This window comes from Mercenaria mercenaria, chromosome 1, assembly GCF_021730395.1.
Source record: "Mercenaria mercenaria strain notata chromosome 1, MADL_Memer_1, whole genome shotgun sequence".
Taxonomy (NCBI): Eukaryota; Metazoa; Mollusca; class Bivalvia; order Venerida; family Veneridae; genus Mercenaria; species Mercenaria mercenaria.
In genome coordinates this window covers 113,626,164-113,648,862 of record NC_069361.1, presented here as the reverse complement: position 1 = coordinate 113,648,862, position 22,699 = coordinate 113,626,164, and the positions used below count along the sequence as shown (strand labels likewise).

The 22,699-nt window shown below is 32.1% G+C and overlaps 2 protein-coding genes across 4 annotated transcripts in view; one reads left to right on the top strand and one right to left on the bottom strand.

Moving 5' to 3' along the window:
* Positions 1 to 8,900, top strand: part of LOC123525147 (ATP-binding cassette sub-family G member 8-like) — a 49,348-nt gene extending 40,448 nt beyond the window's left edge. For all 3 annotated transcript variants that reach the window (XM_045303956.2, XM_053521023.1, XM_053521025.1), the window contains 6 exons: positions 136 to 281; positions 710 to 938; positions 2,466 to 2,665; positions 3,697 to 3,773; positions 5,632 to 5,899; positions 6,449 to 8,900. In XM_045303956.2, coding sequence (XP_045159891.2) covers positions 136 to 281; positions 710 to 938; positions 2,466 to 2,665; positions 3,697 to 3,773; positions 5,632 to 5,899; positions 6,449 to 6,714 — 1,186 coding nt within the window. In that variant the 3' untranslated portion in view covers positions 6,715 to 8,900. The remainder of the gene's footprint in view (positions 1 to 135; positions 282 to 709; positions 939 to 2,465; positions 2,666 to 3,696; positions 3,774 to 5,631; positions 5,900 to 6,448) is intronic.
* Positions 8,901 to 13,275: 4,375 nt separating this feature from the next.
* Positions 13,276 to 14,705, bottom strand: LOC123525114 (uncharacterized). Its single transcript, XM_045303867.2, has one exon. It carries the CDS (start codon positions 14,612 to 14,614, stop codon positions 13,553 to 13,555), a length of 1,062 nt encoding a protein of 353 aa, XP_045159802.2. The 5' UTR covers positions 14,615 to 14,705; the 3' UTR covers positions 13,276 to 13,552.
* Between the last annotated feature and the right edge of the window lie 7,994 nt (positions 14,706 to 22,699).

Below are 22,699 nucleotides of genomic sequence, written 5' to 3'. Positions count from 1 at the left end.
CACCCCCCACCCACCCAAAAATGTAACAAAATTTCTCTGAACGTTATTTGAAACGGATTAACTTTAGTAGCTTTTTAATTTTGAAATGACAGCTATGTTAATACATTTCAGTCTACATTATTATTAAACTTCCAGGTCTGATATATTTGAACTGTTCGACATGGTACTGGTTCTGTCGAAGGGCGAGATGGCGTTCTATGGCCAGGCATCAAATATGGTCAATTACTTCAGTAATCTGGGTCATCCATGTCCAGAGTTCACAAACCCATGTGATTTCTATGGTAACATGTTTAACCTATGGCAAAATATTGTAGAAACATACAGAATAACATACATTTAATGAGATCCTTTACAAGCTAAACAAAAGAGAGATAAGCATAATTTGACAGTAAAAGTATTTGAGTAATTTCCAAATATGAAACTATGTGATGAGATAAATCGGGATTTTGTTTTGTTTCATAATGAATACAGTGCATATAGAAATGATGAAGTTTTATCCCACAAATAAATTTATTTTAGCATTTGTTCCATTAGTGCGATTAGAATTAGATTTTTGAGATAGAAATAACGGAGAGTAAGCAGCCATCTTATTTTGTCAACTAACTTGGAACATTTCTAGAACGGATTCTAGTTTATCTTTGATACTTTTTACCGAAATTCAGAAAATATCCTTTTACCATTATAATGTTATCTTTCATAATCTGACCAGTTGACCTCGCAACAATCGATCCCACGTCAGAGGAGACTGAAAGAAGTAGTACAGCGATGGTTGCTACACTAGTGCAAGCTTACAAGGACAGTCAGAAAGAGTTGAGTGGAAGCGGCTCCAGCAGCAAAGACAAGGAAGAGAAAAACAAAGAACAATGGCCAGTCTTAGCAATGTTCAGAAATCTAGAACATCAACCAGGACCACTGAGACAGTTCTGGATTCTCTATAGGTAGTGTAAATTTGATATTTCTGGCGAAGGTTTCTGAACCCTGATGATATGTGGCAACTTTGAAGGTTGATAAAACAGGGTTGATAGATCGTATGTTACACGCTTCATAATTTTTCTATCTGCATACTTGTTGTTGTTTGTATCTCTGTCAAATATTGACATATTTCTGCGAAAATGGGAAACATTAGTAAATGATAGTCACATTTAAATGAAACGTTACAACGAGATCAAATGTAAATTCATTGAACTTTCACAGTAACAATGAGGTTACCCTAAAATAAAAAGTCACAAAATGAATGTAGCTTGGTGCTGAGCACTATGTTGCTGCAGGATTGTACATTTATGTGGTGATCCTTACACCTCGAAAGTGCTAGAAGACGTCCTTATTTTCACAGGAGGTAATATTAGAGCAAATATTGGGGAGTGCTGAAGGGGAGATATTCCGCGACTTTAGGGGCGTAATATGAATCAGCGAAAGAAAGTACACATTTCTCAATTCTAAGCTAATTATCGTTTGATTTCAAATTCATATGAGATTGTAAAGTGATTAACTTTGTTTCTGTTCCTAAGCAATATTGAAACATGTCAATCTTAAAATCGTTTTTAATGCTATAATTTCGTTTCTAATCTTTTGACATGAATTAACGTGGTATCATTAGTGACGGCATATATCTGACATGAAATTTACAATTCTGTATGAAAATATTAATGGACAGTTTATTGCAACTTAACATAGTTGAGGAATGAGTATATAAGATTTTGAATCACATCATTTCCACACACTCTAGTTATACTGCTGTGACTTTCCATTTTCAGGTTATCATACTGTTACTTTTAGGACCTAAAGAATTTACGTTCGATTGTTATCGTTTTATGTTTAATTAGGATACTTTTAAAATAATCATCAAACATTGTGTGCGTTTTTAAATGGCTTTGGCCAGTATTTGTAAGAGAAAAGTGAAGAGTAAGAAAATTTGCTAAGTGTACATTTATATAAAACTAGTAGATGTGAAAAAGTATAAAAGGGGATGTTAACGTTATTTCGGAAAAGAGTTTGATCATGCTTGGACTTTGTAAATAACAATATACGTAAAATGATATTATAGGCGATTTAAAGTTAAGTACAGGGCAGTAGAAAATGCTATTTTATAGATAGTGATAATATAGGTATTAAAAGAGATGCTTCCAGCGGATGGCAATGAAAAGTTTTGTAGTTTTTGAACACGGACAATAAATATGGGAAACAGTGTTGCTCAGTATAATTAAAATGGAAAGTTATTATAACGAACTGAACTTTTCCGCAGTTCAAAGCACCAAGTGTAGATCAATGAAGATCAGTTTTTGTATTCAATAAATTTCAGTACAATTACCTGTTGGGTTAAAAATCTAAAACGTTTATTGACAAAAATTATATTGAACATTGAGACATCACGGCCTAAGCTGTGACCTCTACTGACCTAAACATGTATTTACATTTGTACGTGCCTATTTTTAAGCTATTGAATTTAATTATCTTACTTTTTTCAGACGATCGACAAGAAATATTGTTGAAGATTATGGTTACCTAGCAACCCAGTTTATCCAAGCTGTTGCTATGTCAGTGGTTGTTGGGTTTGTTTATTTCAATCTCGGTCATGACCAATCATCAGTGAGGGATAGATTCGGAATGATGTATATTATTGGTGCCTTATATCCATACATGGTCGTATTAGATCTCATAGGACTATGTGAGTTTTACAGTTAGGATCTATTATGTGCAGTAAAAAAAGGTTTCATCCTTTCACATCTTGTTATAAAATGTGATTAAACATAGTTTAATTCATATCATATTATGACAAACAACACATATAATTTTGCTGTTTGTCTTGTTTCATAGCATCTGCTATTAGTTTGCGTGGTTTCATACAGTGCTTCCCAGTGATCTTGTAACATTTATTGATTAATCATTTAATAAAGTTATAAAATGTCAGTTACATTTTTGTACATCTCCGATTGTAACAATTTGTGCACTATATCATTGAAGTTTAGAATGTTCTGCTTAAACATTTACACAGGTAAATCCTGCTCCGCTAGAGATGTAAAATAACAGTCGAAATTATTTGCCATTCAGTTAAGACAGTCTCTTGTTTAATCAGCACACACTGCCGCACCATATCAATCAACACATTTTAAAAATAATAATTCTTTGCTCTGTTTCTAGAGAATTTTGCATTTTCTCAAACGTTTAATGTAATTTAACATTCTGTCTGTCTAATAAACGAATCTAAAATATTTGAAATTTATTTTTGATTAATGCCGTATTATAAACTATAAGTGAATGTAAAATTTTACAACATAATCTCCAAATTGATATGCTACCTCTGGAGATAATCATAACTGTCAAATTTCTTTTGATTCTCAGTTTTATAACCAGCTGTGTAGTAATTAAGTGAAATAAACGATCAGTAAAATGTTCTTACATCTGTTAACCACTGCCAAATTCTCAGAGAAACGTGGATTAATTTTTCTAGCTGATTCTAGTTTTTAATTTTTTTTTGCACAAGTTTATGAGCTGACAGTGAGATGCTGTTTTACGACTTTTTACATTTTCATCACAGTACTTTTTCAGATATGTCAGACTGGCTTGGTTGTTCCCCTTTATTGTAACATCATAAATATCAATTCAGCACTTTGCAAATGGACATTACTTCAAGACTTGAAATTCATTTATTTCTTCATGGATTATACTCTATAATGATTGTAATTCCTTTATTTATAGATCACAAAGAGAGATCATTTCTATACTTCGAACTCGAAGACAGGCTTTACGGAGTGACGCCGTACTACTTTGCAAAGGTATGGTCTGGAGGATTATTTTCAATTGATAAAACAAATGGTTTTGTTTGTTCAATTAAACAGTGTCGGTCGATCTCGGTGGGTGGTTCTTGGAGGAGTAATTTTACATTTATTTACGTCATGTTTCTTCGTCTTTCGGAAATACTATGTACAATCTGATTCTGTAAGTGAAGAATTAACCGTTTGGCTGGTCACTTTTAATCCTTCCAAAACTGAGACTCTCACCTTCTCTAGAAAAACGACAAAACCTGTACATCCTGACCTATATTTTGATAATGTCTTGTTAAATCCTGTAAGTACACACAAACATCTAGGCCTAACATTGTCGGAAGACTGCAGGTGGAATGCACATATCACAAACACAGTCAATAAAGCCTGGCAACGGCTTGCACTTCTACGTTCCTTTAAATAGCTTTTAACTAGACAGAATCTTGAACCACTATATGTCTCGTTTATTCGTCCTCTACTTGAATACGGCGATGTCGTCTGGGACAACTGTTCCGACTACTTCAAATCAGAATTAGAGTCTCTTCAAATTGAAGCATTAAGAATAATAACTGGAGCAACTAACTATTGTAACTTAGATAAACTTTACAACGAATCCAGTATTGAGCCCTTAGTTAAGAGACGTAGAAAACATAAACGTTCCCTTTTATTTAAAATGAAAAATGAACTAGTACCGAGCTACTTATGCAATTTGATTCCTCCCAGAGTTTATCATAGGTTTGAATTTAGACACTCTCAAAGGTTACCGTTGATACAATGTAGAACAGAGTTCTATAGAACATCCTTCTTACCCTCTGCTATACGGGAATGGAACAGTTTACCAGCTTCTATTACAGACCAAACGACCATCCATTCTTTCAAAAATGGTTTAAATGATAGAAGCAATCTAAAACCCAACGCTCTGTTTAAAATTGGTCATCGCAAGCTCCAGATGCTTCGTACTCGCCTAAGACTGGGTTGTAGTTCATTAAACTTCGATCTCCATCGGCGTTCACTAATTGACTCTCCATTGTGTAGTTGTGTCCCAGTCGAAACAGTTAGTCTCTTCTATTTATCCTGTCCCAACTACACCCAGCAAAGGCAAAATCTTTTGACTAACCTCCCTTGTCACGCTACGATTGACAACCTTCTGTTCGGCAACGAGCATCTGTCTTTTGAACAAAATAAGCATGTCATAATCAAAGCTCAGCAATTCATAGCAGCGACAGGTCGTTTTGATCCGAGTCACAACGGTTGATGAGTGGGGGTCCCCGAGTAGCTGAATATATATATATTTTTACAATACTTTCTTCTATTTTCGTATTTGTTTTTCATCCATCTACATTAGGTTGAGAAATACTCAGTTTTTACCAGTTTCTACTTCAATTTTCTTCCAAGTTCACTTTTCTACGACGTTAATCATTTAACAGTACTAATCTTGTTGCAACTTGTCATAACAAAAATTTATTTGTATGTATTAGGAAATGGATTCATATAAGTTATCTTGTAACTTTTTTCCTAATCCTAACTGTATTTGTTACAAGGATGTTTATATTATGTCTACTTGATTGATTGATTGAAATAAATACTGTTTAAACTAACCGTTTGTAAGTCGATTACAGGCTAGTGTAGTTAAGCCTTACGATAAGAAAGCTTGAAAGTAATTTGAATCACTTTCAAAGAACCATCACTTGAGTCGTATGAAAATTAAGTGAGTGGTGTTCCAAATGATTTTGAAGGTATATTCAATATATAGTGAACTATTGTCCATGTTTTTAATTCAATATCTCTTTCAGATCTTCCAGAATATAATTTAGTTATATTACATATACGTTGTGGTCAGAAGTTTATACGATACATGTATTTATTTCAGATATTTAGTGAGTTACCATTTCATACGTTCTTTGTGGCGGTTTATGCGGTACCGGTGTACTTTATAGCGGGGCTCAAGTTGAATGTGGAAGACTTTCTAACAGTGTTCGCTATATTGTTCCTGCTTGTATACTGTAGTAGAACTCTGGCTATGTTTTCCGCTGCAGTTATGCCTACATTCCAGTTAGGATGTTTCTTTGCACAAACTTTTTTCTCCATGTACATTATGTCAGCAGGGTTCTTTATCAATCTGGATAATATATTCGATGGTAAGTTAATTTGAGAAAAGTTACAGTGAGCTTGTTGTTCTACAATTTCGCTATCAAATCTGTATCTATCAACATATGATTTTGAATCAGACTGCCTGTTTGTGAAATTATCTCTGTGTCTATAAAAACAAGGACAAATATCATTAAAAAATGTATAATAAGAAATAAAACATACTTTAAAATTGAAAAGTTTATTTACATTCACTATGCAAATAAATTCTTGAATCATAGTTGATCTAATTTCAGTTCTAAACTCTATAATCAGAATCAAAACAACCTATAGGACCACAAATTGAACTGAAGACTTACGAGTGATACAAACGATTCGGAAATATATTCATCTGTATACTGTCACAAGTAGACCTGTTTTATAATCACTGATGCATATTTTCTTATGAGATGCTGTGACTATTTTGTTTGTTAGACACCTGTAAATAGCAAGAAAACAACTGTGTCAGGGTCGCAAGTTGTTACCTAGCTACATGTATAAGTATGAAAGGACTTTTCCAATCTACTTGTATCCTCTTTTCATTTCATTTTCATTTTCAGGTTTGAAATGGGTGTCTTCAGTGTCCTATCTTAAGTGGGGCTTTCAGGCATTGTGTAAAGTACAAATTCAAAGCCTGGACTTTAGCTGTGCTGACGCAATCCCGGGCTCATGTATCAAAAACGGAACTATGGCGCTAGAAAGTTATTCACTACAAGGAAATTCTGTGTGGGAGGCATGCGTTGTGATGGGTTCTTCGTGTATCATATACTTGATTTTATTCTTTATAGGAATGAGATTTGTACCCCAAAAGCCTCATGAAATGTAGTCCTAATTTTACTTTTGATTCAGCTTTGTGTTTGCAACAAACAAATGTGGCGTTGTTTATAGCTGGCTGTAGAGAAATGTTACAGGTACAGGGAGCAGACGACATATATCTGCAGGTATCAGAAATGTCAAAGATATTCTAGAAGGTAGAGCTGTTTCTGTTATTAAAGTGGGACCATATCGAAAATTTCGTGCTTTTTAAAGTTGTTTATTTATTCAAAAAGTAAATCGTGATTATGTAGTATTCCATAAGGAGACGAGTAGATTTGCTATGTTTTATTTGTAATTTGATATTGAAAGCATAAATCATCCGCACGTACTATAATCACACCAACTGTATTTGTATCCTCAAATTACTATTTAATTCTTACATGTACAGTTTCGTTTTTATATATTTTGATTTGTCAAATATTGCTTTTTTGTACAAGTTACAAACTAACTTGACTCTAAAAGGGTAGAATCTTCCACCAACGTGCGGCTGTAGAAACTATAATATCACAACGGCAACCCCTCTTACATGGAGGGATGACGTACTAAACAAGCGCGACTGCAATCAGCGCAGAGTTAGAAAAATATACAGCAGTTTTATAAATATGAGAAAAGAATGGCGTTTTGTACAGTATCATTTTTACTCACTAAGATACAAAGTTTCGGGCGGTTTCTATGTAAACGTCCTTCTTTGTGTACACTTAGTCTTATTTTTCACATTTAGCACAAACATTATCATTTGATATTTATTTCTTTTTTATTACTTCAGTTTTTGTATACTCAGTTTATTTAACATTCTGTTCATAAGACAATGCAAATATCAATGCAAAGATATATATAATAGTCATATTCCTCTAACTGATTTATTTTGAATGATTTATGTGGACGTTGATTTCTTTTATTAACTTGAAATAAGACTTTATTTTGTGAACAGTTCTACGTGGTATTGAGATTTCCGGGTTTATTATAACTGAGAACGTAACGTCTTTTGTATAAAGTATAATGCTTTGCGCATTTACTTAGAGGATAATGTACGAGTGTCATATTTCGTATTGACTTTATTAAACTAGTTGAATACATGAATAAAACGTGGAGTTCTTTTATCTGTTTTATTCGACTAATACCAAAAAAGTATTGAGGCTTTGTTTCTTAAGTATGAGAGATGTAAGTTATCAAGAAATTCATTAAAACCTGTTAAACTCTATGTACTTTTACATTAAATGAATGCCGCATACTTTATACTATCCCCTGTAATGTGCAACTCCGGCTTATTTGGTATACGAAACAGTCATAGATATACCACACTCACTTTAGATACAAAATGACAAAAAATAAGATTTTTTTCCAACGATTAAACTTCGTAGCACGCGACGGAAAATTAAAGTAATCAGCGACCTCTACGAACAGATCAATTTCTGTAAACTCTGGTACTGTCAATCAAAATCTGAAATTGTTACTTATCAAGTTTTTAGTGTATTTAATATCTTGTTGTCGCCATTTATCATCGATGACTATGATAGAATTAATTATTTATATATAATAATTGCTCTTGTATTTGTATCAGTGTACAAACTGAGTGTTACCAATAAAATCTAAATCTTAAATCGAATTTAACCGTCATACCAGTTTGTGAAGAGCTCATGCTCTCTTTTGTTATGTTTCGTTTAGAGTTTCTTAAATCATTTCATTGTATCAGTCTAATTTTTGAAATGTGCAGGCACAGCATTTGTTTGTTTTATTTTTTTTAGTTCGACAGTATGATCTTCCAAACAAAACAAAGTATAACTTTCTACACTTTGGGCTTGTGTGTAATATTATTAATTAAGTAATAAGAATGTAGACTGATATCTGTATTTAACTATGTCATGATTGTTGGTCGGAGGAATATTGTCAAACTCTGAAGCGTTATATTTATTTCTGTAAACATAGTTATATCGCATTGGGATACATCATGAATGATCGTGGAAATATGTTTAAAACAGCGGGGACTGGTATCTATTATATGAAAATACATCGAGAGGCTTTAAATGTTTCTTACGTGTTCGGTGTTCGGTCCTCGGACATTAATTTTTTGTTTGTTTTACAATGGTAAACATTCCTGTTTTCTACAAGTTTCTCGTCACAAGATATGTTGTTGTTCTAGTTGTTTGATTACATTTGTTGATGATTGTTTATAAAATAAATTGTTGATCAATGGAATGCTTTAGTCTCTTTATACCTTAAAATGAATAAAACTAAGGTTGGTTCTGCGTTTGGAAAAATTCAATGATAGCCTAACACCTGTTACTGACCTTTGAAATGACATCTCGTGCAAAGTTACACTGAAGCATATCTTTTATGCAACATTTACGATTTCGCTCGGTTTCAATGACATTTTCTAAGTGTTCTCGATGGATGAGTGACGACTGATTTTCTTATTTCTATACTCCTGTGTATAAAGACCATTCGCTATAGAAAACGAAAAGTAGCCTTTACTTGCAGGATTACACTGCCCATACATACACATTTTTGACAAGCTTTTACATGTAATAATGTGAAATCAGACACGTTAATTCTTTATTTAGACATCATCGACACATTATTCACAGAGTATTTAATGCAAAATGGTTAAATTTGCATTATGAGGCCACCCTAGCCGAGTGGTCAAGGTTGCTGATTTTGAGTCACTTACCCTTCACAAATTATGTTCATAATCCACGCTTGAGGTGCAGAACGCTTCATGTTAAACGTCATTCCGCTGACTTACGAATAAGAAAAAGTCGTAAACGAGTTTCTGGATAACACCTAGCTACGTGGTGTATCATCATGGATTTGAACAACGTCACCAGGTGAAATCCTCTGTTGGTTGTTTCCCGTCACGTAAGGTCGTCAAGTATTCATATCGCCAACGTTCGTTCCCGGAAATGATCAGTTAGTTGTTTCTTTACCCTGGTTCTTTTGGTAAGCCTGGAACGACTGCCAGCCGTTGGATCTGATAACGTTTCAACTGGAACGTTCTATGATGGAAGGTACGTCACTTGCCGACCATATAACAGGTGCGATGGAGTCAAATGTACAGGGTCCGAGACATCGGATGATACATAGGTAATTGGTCGATCACTGAGTATCGCTTCTACTTAGGTAGTTGTCGTCTGGCATTCCTCTAACGTAATCATGAAATATGCAGCCTAGAAGGTTCTTTAGAGCATTTTTGGTAATTCCTATTAAGTGCTCCCACCACCCGCCGTACCAGGGAGCTCTCGTCGGGGTGAAATACCACTGTGTACCTTCCATGCCCTATTTTACAAATTTTTACTAAGTCAAGAGCCATAACGTTTGGCTGAGCGACACAAACATATGCTCTTTTTAAGTATTTTGACTAAGCCAAGGGCCATTTCTCTGGTCTGGTTGTGTGAGATCTGCATTACAAGTCAAGGCGCGCAACTTCACGTGCTGATTAACAATCCTGTGAGGTTTGATGAATCGAGGTCAAATTGAGATAAGCACGATTTTTGCAAATTTTAAGTGCCAGCCCTCCACCGCCACCCCCCCCCCCCCCCCCCCCCCCCCCCCATCTCCCCCCACGAAACATTAGGGAGGAGCGGGGGCACAAAAATGAAGAAAGGTGTTCAATGACGCGGAATGGAACAAGTGGTTTCTGTTTCGGTCTTTCATCTCACACAAAGAACACGCAAGCCGCATTCTAGCTTTTTAAAAAGCTAAGCTTGAATTGAAAAGTAAGCTTGAAATGACCTCAGATTACAGATAAAATTAAATAAAATCCGGGACAGTGTTATATAAATATATTTTAATAATTTAGGATACAGTTTATTAATCTAAAATGTTCATAAGCCGCCAAAATGACCAAATGCAGTCTCGTTTTGATCTTGGTGATGTACTACGTTTTCTACGTCAAAATGAGACATACGTTTTCTTCCGTTCTGTTCTTAGCATAAGACACCACTACAAAGGTCATATACTTTGGAAGCATGTAACGTATTTAAACGTAATAACGACTTTGGCAATATCACGCTTCCGTAGAAACAACACAACATAAACCGTCGTCGTGTAGACAGTTCGTTCTCTTGCTATAACATTGCCGTAAATATATAATTGGACGTTCTAGGAACAAAGGAAAATGGCTTATAGCACAAACTACTTAATTTTTAAACGAGCAGGAATATCGAGACGACAAACAAGTTTTGAAATTCCCGATTTCAACTCTTGATTCACAATGTATATAATGTGAAACATTGTTTCATTTGTATTGTTGCTTTAAGTGTTATATCAGCAGCTGCATTCTTCGAATGTGGCTTCAAGTTTATAAGAATTTCGCTTCATTTGTATCCTTACTATAGAATGCAGATAGAAATAGCGTAAAATGTCAATGAAATGGGGGTGTTGTTTGTTTTTTAAAGCTTTCTTAGATTCACTTTTGAATTACGCGTGCATAAGTATTGAGAGGAGACAATTACATGACAGGTAAATGACATCCGTATACACCATCACCCTCTTTGAAAAGTATGGTTTTATAACGTATATTAAATGATATAATTATATGTATTTTAAAAAGTTTGCTAATGATACAATGTTTTTGTCGTTTTTCGCTACGACGGTCATTCTAGAAATAATGACAATCGTGCTGGAATATGGTACACAGTCTGTGTACAAACTTCAAACTTGTTTTATCTCATAAAATTATTCGCCCTTTACTTCCACACACATCTAGTCAAGAAATCCAAGAAGTGAACGACGCAGAGTAGTCTCCCATTGGCATAGTCTTACTTAACTCACAACTACTTTATTCGATTAATATTTTCGCATAACCAGCATCTTTTTCAACATTAGAAAGCGGAAAAAATCGCATGGACTAAGATCTGGTGAACAAGCTGGATAATTTGTACCACTATTCTACGTCTCAGAAACTTCTGAAAGGTGGTACTTTTGCGAGCCATGGCGTTGTCATGGATTACCTGGAGATCGCAAGACCAACCATTGGACGCATTTTTTTTTGTATTTTCGTTTATAGCTTTAAGTACTTCACTTCTTCCTGATAATGTTAAAACCATTATTCCAAACAAAACAACATTTTTGACTTTTAAAAAAAATAATTTCTACTGCAATAAACTAATACAATAACAACAAAAACAACAACATAATTTTGCATCAAAATAGTATATTTTTCGTTGTAATTAAACTGAGTATGAATTATGAATATATCCTGAAAACTCACCACTAAAATTAGCTGAAGAAGTATTATTGTTTTTATGAATCATGTGAAATAAATAGTCACTATTATCATGTCATGTTCTTAAATAACTCGGTTTATTACAGAAAATATTGTATCTCCGTGATACTAACCCCTATCTCACGGCCTTTTCATATCTACTTAAGACTTCATGTTGTGAATTATTATTATTATTATTATTATTATACCAGATTTATATAGCGCCCTTTTCATGATAAACACGTTCAACAGCGCTTTACATATAGCAAACGCAGCCACACAGGGCGCGAAATTCATCCTCTTCTAGTATACAGACACAGAGCGATCTGAGCAGAGGGACATAGTGAGATAAAGCCCCCAGAACAGACAGAGAGAACAGAGAGAGATACAGGTATGTCCGGCTAACTTAGCCTAGCTCTTTGCGAATAGACAGTATATTTCTTTAACGTGCCCGGTGTATAGCACCGATACACTCAATAAACTATATGAGTGAAAACAGATCAACAAAAAGCAGACTTTTCAGGATAAAAAGGTAAATCATTACAACTTCACTCCATGAAAACTATATTTGCTATTGTTTAGAGAAAAACATAAGACAGATATCTTGGGAAAAATAAATTCCAAGTCCAGAAATTCCTCATTGATTACAGAAAATGGAGTTAATTATCTTGTGGTCATGGGATAGTAAACATCTCGTTCCCACAAGTTAGTATCTCGTGGGCCACGAAAGAAAAATACATTCATATCGCTGAGTTATCTCGTGGCAACGATACACTAACTTGTGGGAACAAGATATTAGTCATGGTAACCAGGTGAAATTTTGTTCCATCGAGTAAGTGTCGCGTGCCCGCGAGATACTAGCTTGTAGGAACGAAATATTATTTCATAGCCACGAGATAACTATTCATGGTCAAATACTATTTTGTTCCCTTTAATACGTGTCGCGTGGACACGAGATACTAACTTGTGGTAACGAGATATTATCTCATGGCCACGAGATAACTATCCATGGGAAAAAGATACTATTTTGTTCCCTTGAGTAAGTGTCTCGTGGCCACGAGATACCAACTTGTGGGAGCGAGATATTTTCTCATGGCCACGAGATAACTATTCGTTGGAACCAGATACTATTTTGTTTTCTTGAGTAAGTGCCTCACTTGTTACTTCGGAGTTTACAAATGTAACTGACAATTTATTATAATGCGAAATCATCTCTGGTGTCATTTCTGTCATTAAATACATAATGCAGAGTAATCTAGATGACAGATATCTCGAAAACTCTATATCATATGACCTCGTCCTGTCGTGTCAGATAATGAAACAGGCGTTTTTACGACAACCAAGTGACGTTAGCTTGTATAAAAATATCACAAGTTTTACCTTTGCATTTATTTTGATATATTTACAGATTAATTTGTATAGGTTAATAATACGTAGTATTGTCATTATTTTTGCCGATCTTTAAAAATAATAATTATTAATAGATAAAGCATAAAGAAAACCCATCCATTCCGTTAATGTATTAAGTAGGCAAACGAATCATGTACTACATGTAAAAACAGAACTTGCTCAGTTTTGCATTCTGAATATTATGCCCTAAAATAAACAAGTTTTGTACACGATTACACAAAATAACTCTAAAAGGTCATTCGTATCTTTGAGCCAGTAAATGTACTTCCACGTCAAATTTACCATTGTAGATGTACCCTTGTTTAACATTTGATAAATGTGAAGGATCTTTATTCTGACCCCCTCCGATTCCATAACCAGGAATTTTTTTATCAAATGTTAAGGTAAAATCTTCCTTTTGTTCCATCACATTTTTTATGAGAACTATTCCGTTAACATGGAGTGTGCATCCCGATCCATCTAATCCAATCTTATTTATCGATATTGGCAGATGATATGAACTGCCTATAGTTAAACAAAGTTCTAATGAAACATCAAAGAGCCGGAATCTGCATTTCCTTTTTTTATTTACAGCAACAGTAAACTTCAGTGACTTTCCGTCCCATTGCGCATAATCTTCAATATCTACATGCAATTTCTCGCTTCTTTTAAGTTGACACTTATGGTAATTATGTAAAACAGTTAGGAAATTTGCATGTTGAAGCTTCAGAACCATTTTCTCCAGAATCGCGCACTTTACTACAGGCGAAATTGCTTTCTTTTTTTCCGCACTTTCGAGAGCTTTGTGTGTCTTTTCAGAAGCAACTTCTATACACATTTCCAACAGGCCAGTCATGTTGTACATGCTCGCTAGTTCCAACATGTTGTAAAGTTCGTCACTAGAAATGTTTTTAGTGATTATTCCTAGCATGCAGGCCTCACACTTTGATTTCAAGTAAGACACTTGGTATTCTTCAGCCAAGGGCAGGATACCATAAACGTTTTCTGTGCTAACATCGATAGGGTTTGGGTATATGCAGTGCAGAAATTGAATAACGTCTTCAACCTTCTTTTCAGGTAATTCCTGTTCCGCTAAGTTTTTCTCCTTAAATTCTGCTTGAAACATTCTGTCAAATACAGGAGATGCGTGTGCGAGAACAGCTTTTGTCACGTGTAATCTTTTGTTTTCAACGATCAGAACAAAATCCTCTTTCCATGTCTTTTCTGTGAAATCTTCGGCTTGTTTTAAACGCTTATCGCAGTGGACAGAGACATCGTCTTCTACTGGTCTCTTTTTCTCAACTGAAGTTATATCCATTTCTGATCTTGCAAAAAAAGGCTGAAAATTACCCCCAACAGTAGCTAGATATATATGATCAAATTATAAGAAAACTTATAGAAAACAGCAATGTGACGGTATCCGGTATACGTGTCAAAATGCAGCTACCTGTCTCAAATAAGGTATACAGATTGACGTGCAGATAACATTCTATAAATATGTACCGCGTTGTGCATTCGTGCGTAAATGTACTTTTAATATTGAACCAATCCAGGTAAATGGGTGCTATAGTTTACATAGACTTACAAAGTCTGTTGAGATCAAGTTATCTGTAATAAAGTTTATTCTTTCTTCATACTGACACTAATATTTTCCAAGAAAACCATTTTCACTCTAGGCTCATACATGTTAGAGTCAGAGGTTAGAGATATTGTAATTTTTTTCAGAAAGTGCTATCAAAGAGGATTGGTTTTATGGCCAAGTGCTTTACATTTAATGACTCTAACGACTGATTCCAGTCTATAGTTTACAGAATACATGTTTTATACATAAAAGGACACCAACCAGTCTGATGTACTAAACTTGTCTCGTTGGCGCAGTAGGTTAGAGTGAACGCCAAACACCATGTATTTGGTGTAGGTGTGGGTCGAAAAGGTAAGATTTTTTTCGTATTCTTTTTTATAACTACATTGTAATGTCCAGCTTTCTTCACGAAATAAATGTTAAGAAGATAGAGCAGATGTACTGGTCGATTGACATTGCGCGTGATGAGATTCCGGAACCAGTGGTTATTAACGTTGATGATTTAACGGACGACTCAGAAACCGACACTGCCAGCGAAACCGAGGATGAACCTTTTTTGTAAATTGTAATGATATTTTTATGAAATGAAATGAATTTTGAAAGAAAAAAATATTAAAGAAAATGAAGGGGGAAAAATGAAGAAATAATAATTCACTATATTCAAACAGTAACTATTAAATTAAAGACAATAAAATATGATATGTATTGGATTATAATTAATAATACAATAAAGTAATTCATCTGGGGTTCGAACCTACACGTTATGTGCATGCCATGCCTGTGCGGCAAACGCTCTTACCAATACGCTGTGCAGTCTTTGTTTGCAACTCGGCTAATTTCTTACATTATCAATCGGACTTAAGTACTTGATCTTCTAAACGAAGATCTGAGAACGACCTACGTCTTCTCTATATTTTGGATTTCCAATAATGCTTTTTTTGTTTTCGCAAATTTATTTTTATTTGAACCAATCAGACGACTTGTTCCAATGTGAAAGAGTAAGAAAAATGTGCAGTCATTCCAGGGCTCGAACCCAGTACCCCTCGCTTACAGAGTAAGTGGCCTACCGACTGAGCTAACCGGCTATCTGAGACATTACGATATAAGATTTGTAAATATCAAAAATCAAGGCTAAACAGAGATTTGCAAAATGTTGTAAGAGTAGTATAGTAATTGTTTGTGCGAAGTCAATCTGACCCCCCTGACCTATAACCCCTCGGTCCAGACTGACCAATGCCGGCCAATTTAAAATCCACAGGTTTTAAACCCAATTAAAAACCAACTAAAAAGTTTTAAAGTTAAATTTAAATACATATGATATAGATGAGTTTACAAAATAAAATATATTGTTTGAAAGAAAGAAGATTTACTGATAATATAAACCCCCATTATGTTATAACAAAAAATGGGAGAAAAATGATAAAAGCTACCTGTTCATCTTGTGGAAAGATGAAATCAAAGTTTGTTAAAAGTACAGGGGGTAATTTAGATATTCACAAAGCAATGTTACCTTTATTACCTAAGAAAGGTTTAACACTTCCAGGATATAATTATTGTGGGCCAGGAAATCCTTTAGATAACGGACCTCCTGTCAACGAACTGGATGCAGTATGTATGGACCATGATTTTTGCTATGACAGCGATGTAAAAAAGGGTACATGTGATAAGCAAATGCTTTCCAATTTAAATAAAACTAAATCAAAAACATTTGGAGAAAAGATTGCAAAACATTTAGTTGTGAAACCTATAATTAAAACGAAATACACACTTGGATTGGGACAAAAACAAAAGTCAAAAAACGGGAAAAGGGGGTAGAGTATACCCCCGGAATCACTGCACCAAGCTACCGCTGGAGCGATGAATTAGCAGAAGAATTACACAAACCAATTAAAAGGAAATTTAGGAAACGAAGAGTGATTGTTAATGATACTGATGATACTTGGTCAGCTGATTTAGTTGACATGCAAGCTTTTTCAAAATATAATAAAGGAGTAAAGTACTTGTTAACTGTTATTGATATATTTAGTAAATATGCTTGGGTTATTCCATTAAAGAATAAAACTGGAGAATCTGTTACTGAAGCATTTGAAAAAATAATTTCTGAAGATAGAATTCAGGGACAAAAGTCCCCGAAGACTGCAAGGATTCCACAAAATTTATGGGTAGATGAAGGAAAAGAATTTTATAATAAAAAGTTTGAATCATTTTTGAATAAAAATAAGATTAATATGTACCATACATTTAATGAAGGAAAGGCTGTAGTAATAGAAAGATTTAATAAAAGTTTAAAAAGAATAATGTGGAAATATTTTACAGCAAATAATACTTATACTTATTTAGATAATTTGCAGGATATGGTTGATAAATATAACAAAACAAAACATTCTAGTATAAAAATGACACCAACCGAAGCTAGTAAAAACTTAAATAAAGGTACTGTTTACTTTAATTTATATGGTGATTTAAAGATACCAAAGAGCAAAGCAAAATTTAAAATTGGTGATCGAGTTCGTTTAAGCAAACTTAAAAGACATTTTGAAAAAGGATATACACCAAATTGGACAGAGGAAATATTTATAATTTATAAAATTAATAATACAAATCCCAGAACATACACTATTAAAGATTTAAATGATGAAATAGTTCAAGGTTCATTTTATGAACAAGAACTTTTACCTACTACACAAGAAGTTTTTAGAATAGAAAAAGTTATTAGACGAGACTATAAGAAAAAACAAGCTTTAGTAAAATGGAAGGGTTATAGCGAAAAATTTAATAGTTGGGTTCCGTTTAGCGATCTTGAACAAATTTAATTTAGAAATAAAAAGTTTAATTATATAAATGAGCAATAAAAATCTAATTTCTAATAATAATGGAATAGAAACAATAGATCAATTAATTATTCACTTAACTAAACTAGCTGCTGCTTACAGAAAAAGTTATAAATTTTGTGGGAGAGTAAATACTGGATTATATATTACAGCAGGTATTTTTGGTTGCTCAGCTGCATTAGTACTTGTTCCAGCTATTCCTATATTTGTAGCAGTTGCTGGCGCTGTTCCATCAGTAATTACCATATTTACTAACAGACTAAAACTTGACGACAAGAAATTTTTTTTAAAATCACATCATCACAAAATAAAACAACTTATAACAAAAGCACGGATTGGAAAAGTAAATAAAGAAGATCCAGATAAAGTTATTCAGGATATTTTTACAATACTATTAGAAATGCAGAAAGAAAAAAATTATTCAACACCTCTTGAAATGCACATGAAGGAATTTAAACTTAACGGATATAAAAGTAAAAAAGAAGAAGAGCTGTATTAAATTTTACATGCGTTTTTAGAGATTTTTTTCTATAAGTATATTATATAGATGGTTAATAGAAAGGTAGATAGAATGATTATACCAAAATTATCTAGCACTTTAGGAGAAATAATGAATCCAGACAAAAATTCATATAAAAAAGTTCCTAAAAGAAGAAATGTTATTAAATCAAAACTTAATCAAATAGTTAGCGATGAATATAAAAATCATGTCATTGATAAATTACAAAATGTTATAGATCCTTATCTTTTAAGAAATAATTTATTTGAATGGAACTGCGGTTGTCTATTAACTGAAGAAGAAAATGATGAAAGATTATGTGATTGTCCCAGACCAAATAATATTCGAAACAATCCTAAAAAAGTTATTGCAACCGATTGTGACACTAATGAAGAAAAAACATATAAAAGCACTTATGCAGCATCCAAAGACCTTAATATTAATTCAGGGTTAATAACAATGTGCTGCAAAGGAAAAAACCAAGTTAAAAGTGGAATATCAAAAACCAGCGGAAAAAGATATAAATTTAAATATTTTAATTCATCTTAAAGATAATTTAAACTTTATTTATTTTATTATTTATTTTATTATTTTTTTTAATTATTTTTTTAATCCTTTTTTCCTTAGTGATTTTTTTTTCTAAATATAATATATAGATGGAAATCGAGAGATCTACAAAACAATATTATAAGAAATTTGAAATTAAAATTACATATAGACAAGATCCAAAAAATCAATTATATTTAACTATAAACGACTCTTATGAAATACTTAAATCTGAACTTAAAACTTTAAAAGGTATAAAAATAAACGTTGTGTTAAAAATAACTTTTGTAAAAATGGATAAAACTGATACAATATATAAATCAGCTTATTTTCAATCAAAGGCTTTAGAAATTATTAACACAAATGAAATAAAAAAAACTTTACATCAAGCTTTTGATGAAATAATAAATAGAATTGGTAATTGGATTTCTGAAGGAAGCGGCTGGAGAATAGAGTCAGTTGATGCTCATTATATAAATAGATATAAGTATAGTCCATTGGCTGCTTCAAGTTATTTAGAATTACCAAAACCATTACAAAATTCAATGAAAGGATTAATAAATATAAAGAATGATGATAATGAATGTTTTAGATGGTGTCATTTAGCTTACAAATTTCCTGTAACAAAACATTCTGAAAGAGTTTCAAATTATAAAAAACATATAAACGATCTTGATTATACTGGAATTAAATTTCCTGTTACATTAAATCAAATACCTAAAATAGAAGTTTTAAATGAAATATCATTTAATATATTTGGATATGAAGAAAATAGTATTTATCCATTGTACATATCAAAATATCAATACGAAGAACACTGTGACATATGGCTAATTACTAATGATAAAATAAATGATAAAATAAATGATAAAATAAATGATAAAATAACTGATGATGACTGTAAGCCCTCAAGAACTGTAGTCCAACATTATGTTTGGATAAAATACTTTAACAGATTAATGAATAACAAAACAAAAAATACAAACAAGAAACATTTTTGTAGATCTTGTCTGCAACACTTTACTCAAGAAAGAATATTAAATGAACATATTCCAAATTGTTTAGCTATTAATGGTATCCAAGGTGTAAAAATGCCAAAAGAGGGAAGTAAAGTACAATTTAAAAATTATCATAAAGGTTTAGCAGTACCTTTTGTAATTTATGCTGATTTTGAATCAATAACTAAAAAAGTTTTAACTGCTTTACCATCAACTGAATCTTCATTTACTGAACCATATCAAAATCATATAGATTGTGGTTACGGCTATAAAGTTGTTTGTTGTTATGACGATAAATATACTAAACCAACCCAGATTTATAGAGGCCCTAATGCAGTTTATAAGTTTATTGAAAAAATGCTTGAGGAAGTGGAATATTGTAAAGAAATATTTAAAGAACATTTTAACAAAGAACTAAGAATGTCTAAAAATGATTCAACCGAATTTAAAAAACAAAAGTTTTGTCATATCTGTGAAAAAGAATATAAGGAAAATGAAAATCCTGTCCGTGACCATTGTCATATAACAGGAAAATTCAGAGGAAGTGCTCACTCAGAATGTAATATTAATTTTAAACTAACACATAAAATTCCTGTTATTTTTCATAATTTAAGAGGTTATGACGGTCATTTTATTATGCAACAAATAGGAAAATTTAAAAAAGAAATTAATGTTATTCCTAACAATATGGAAAGATATATGGCATTTATGATTTCTGACTTGGTCTTTATTGATTCGTTCCAGTTTATGTCTCAATCATTGGATAACTTAGTAAAAAATATTCCAGAATTTAAATACTTATCTCAAGAATTTGATTGTGAAAGCATTAATTTATTAAAGACAAAAGGTGTTTATCCATATGATTACATGGATTCATTTAAAAAATTCAAAGAAACAGAATTACCTTCTAAAGAAGAGTTTTATTCAATTTTAAATGAAACACATATATCTGACAACGAATATGAACATGCTAAAAATATTTGGAAAAAATTTAAAATAAAAACACTGGGAGAATATCATGATCTAGATTTAAAAACTGACGTATTACTTTTAGCTGATGTATTCGAAAATTTTAGAAAATTATGTTTGGAGTACTACAAATTAGATCCTTGTCATTATTTTAGTACTCCTGGGTTAGCTTGGGATGCAATGTTAAAAATGACTGGAATTAAGTTAGATTTAATAACTGATATTGATATGTATCTTTTTATTGAAAAGGGACTGAGAGAAGGAATAAGTTATATTTCAAACAGATACAGTAAAGCAAACAATAAATATATAAAAGATTATAATTCAAAAGAAGAAAGCAAATACATTATGTACCTTGACGCCAATAATCTTTACGGTTGGGCTATGTGTCAACCTTTACCCTCTGGAAACTTTAAATTTATATCCGAAAAACAATTTAAGAAATTAATTGCAAAAGGTAAAACTAACTTTATAGTTGAATGTGATCTTGAATATCCAAAAGAATTACATAAAACCCACAATGATTATCCTTTAGCTCCTGAAAAAATTAAAATACCAGATCAATGGCTTTCTGATTATAGTAAAAATATTAAAACAGAATTTGAAATAGGAAAAAGTAATGTAAAGAAGTTGGTTCCAACTTTAATGAAAAAACAAAATTATGTACTTCATTGTAAAAATCTTGAACTATATACACAATTAGGGTTAAAAGTAACAAAAATACATAAAATATTAACTTTTGACGAAAGTCCTTGGTTAAAAAAATATATTGATTTTAATACTCAAAAAAGATCTAAAGCAAAAAATTCATTTGAAAAGGACTTTTTTAAGTTAATGAACAACTCTGTATTCGGTAAGACGATGGAGAATTTACGTAAGAGGGTTAATATTAAATTAACACATGATGAAAATATTTTATTAAAATACATAGCCAAACCTTCATTTGTTAGTTCAACGATGTTTAACTCTAACCTTTTTGGTATTCATAGAATAAAAGAAAGTTTGTTATTAAACAGACCTTGTTATGTTGGAATGTGCATTCTAGATTTATCAAAATATTTAATGTATGATTTTCATTATAATTATATTAAGGAAAAGTACGAGGGTAATTGTAAATTATTGTTTACTGACACTGATTCATTATGTTATGAAATAAAAACCAAAGATGCATATGAGGATTTTCATAAGGACAAAGATTTATTTGATAATAGTGATTATGATAGTAATTCAAAATTTTATTTCGATAATAATAAAAAAGTAATTGGAAAATTTAAAGATGAAGCTGCTGGTGTAGTAATTGTTGAATTTGTCGGATTAAGAAGTAAAATGTATTCTTATTTATTAGAAAATGAAGTTAACGTTAAAAATGTAAAGGAATTAAAAAACTTGTTGTTAAGAAAACAATAGTTCATAAAAATTACAAAGATACTTTGTTTAATTCAACCCAAAGTAATCACACCTTTAAAGTTATTCGTTCTAATAAACACAATCTTTCCAGTTATGTTATAAATAAAACATCTTTATCATGTTATGATGATAAAAGATATATTCTTGATAATGGTATTGATACATTAGCTTATTCTTAAATTAATTAAAGTTTTTATTAAAGTTTTTATTAATTTATAGAACCATAAATTGTTAACTGAATATTTTTAACGTTTAAAGAATTAATAGAAATAACATCATTTACTTTAAATTCATTTGCATAATTAATAGAAATAGATTCATTTTTTCTGTTATTTTTTACATCGTAACTTTGAAGAATTACATTTTCTTTATTTTTTAATTGTAATTTAGCTTCTCCTTTATCTAATTTAATTGCATCAACAAGAATAATTAAAATGCAATTAAAATTAATTCTTACATTATTACCTTTTTGAACTAAACCAGGACTAGCATTTACAGTTTTCCATTGAAATAATCCACCATCAGTATCTTGAGTATAACATGTTAAAAACAATGGAGGTTTTCTTATTAA

Bases quoted from the DNA above. Each gene is read 5' to 3' on its own strand.
- LOC123525114 (XM_045303867.2), bottom strand. From the start codon at position 14,614: ATGGATATAACTTCAGTTGAGAAAAAGAGACCAGTAGAAGACGATGTC.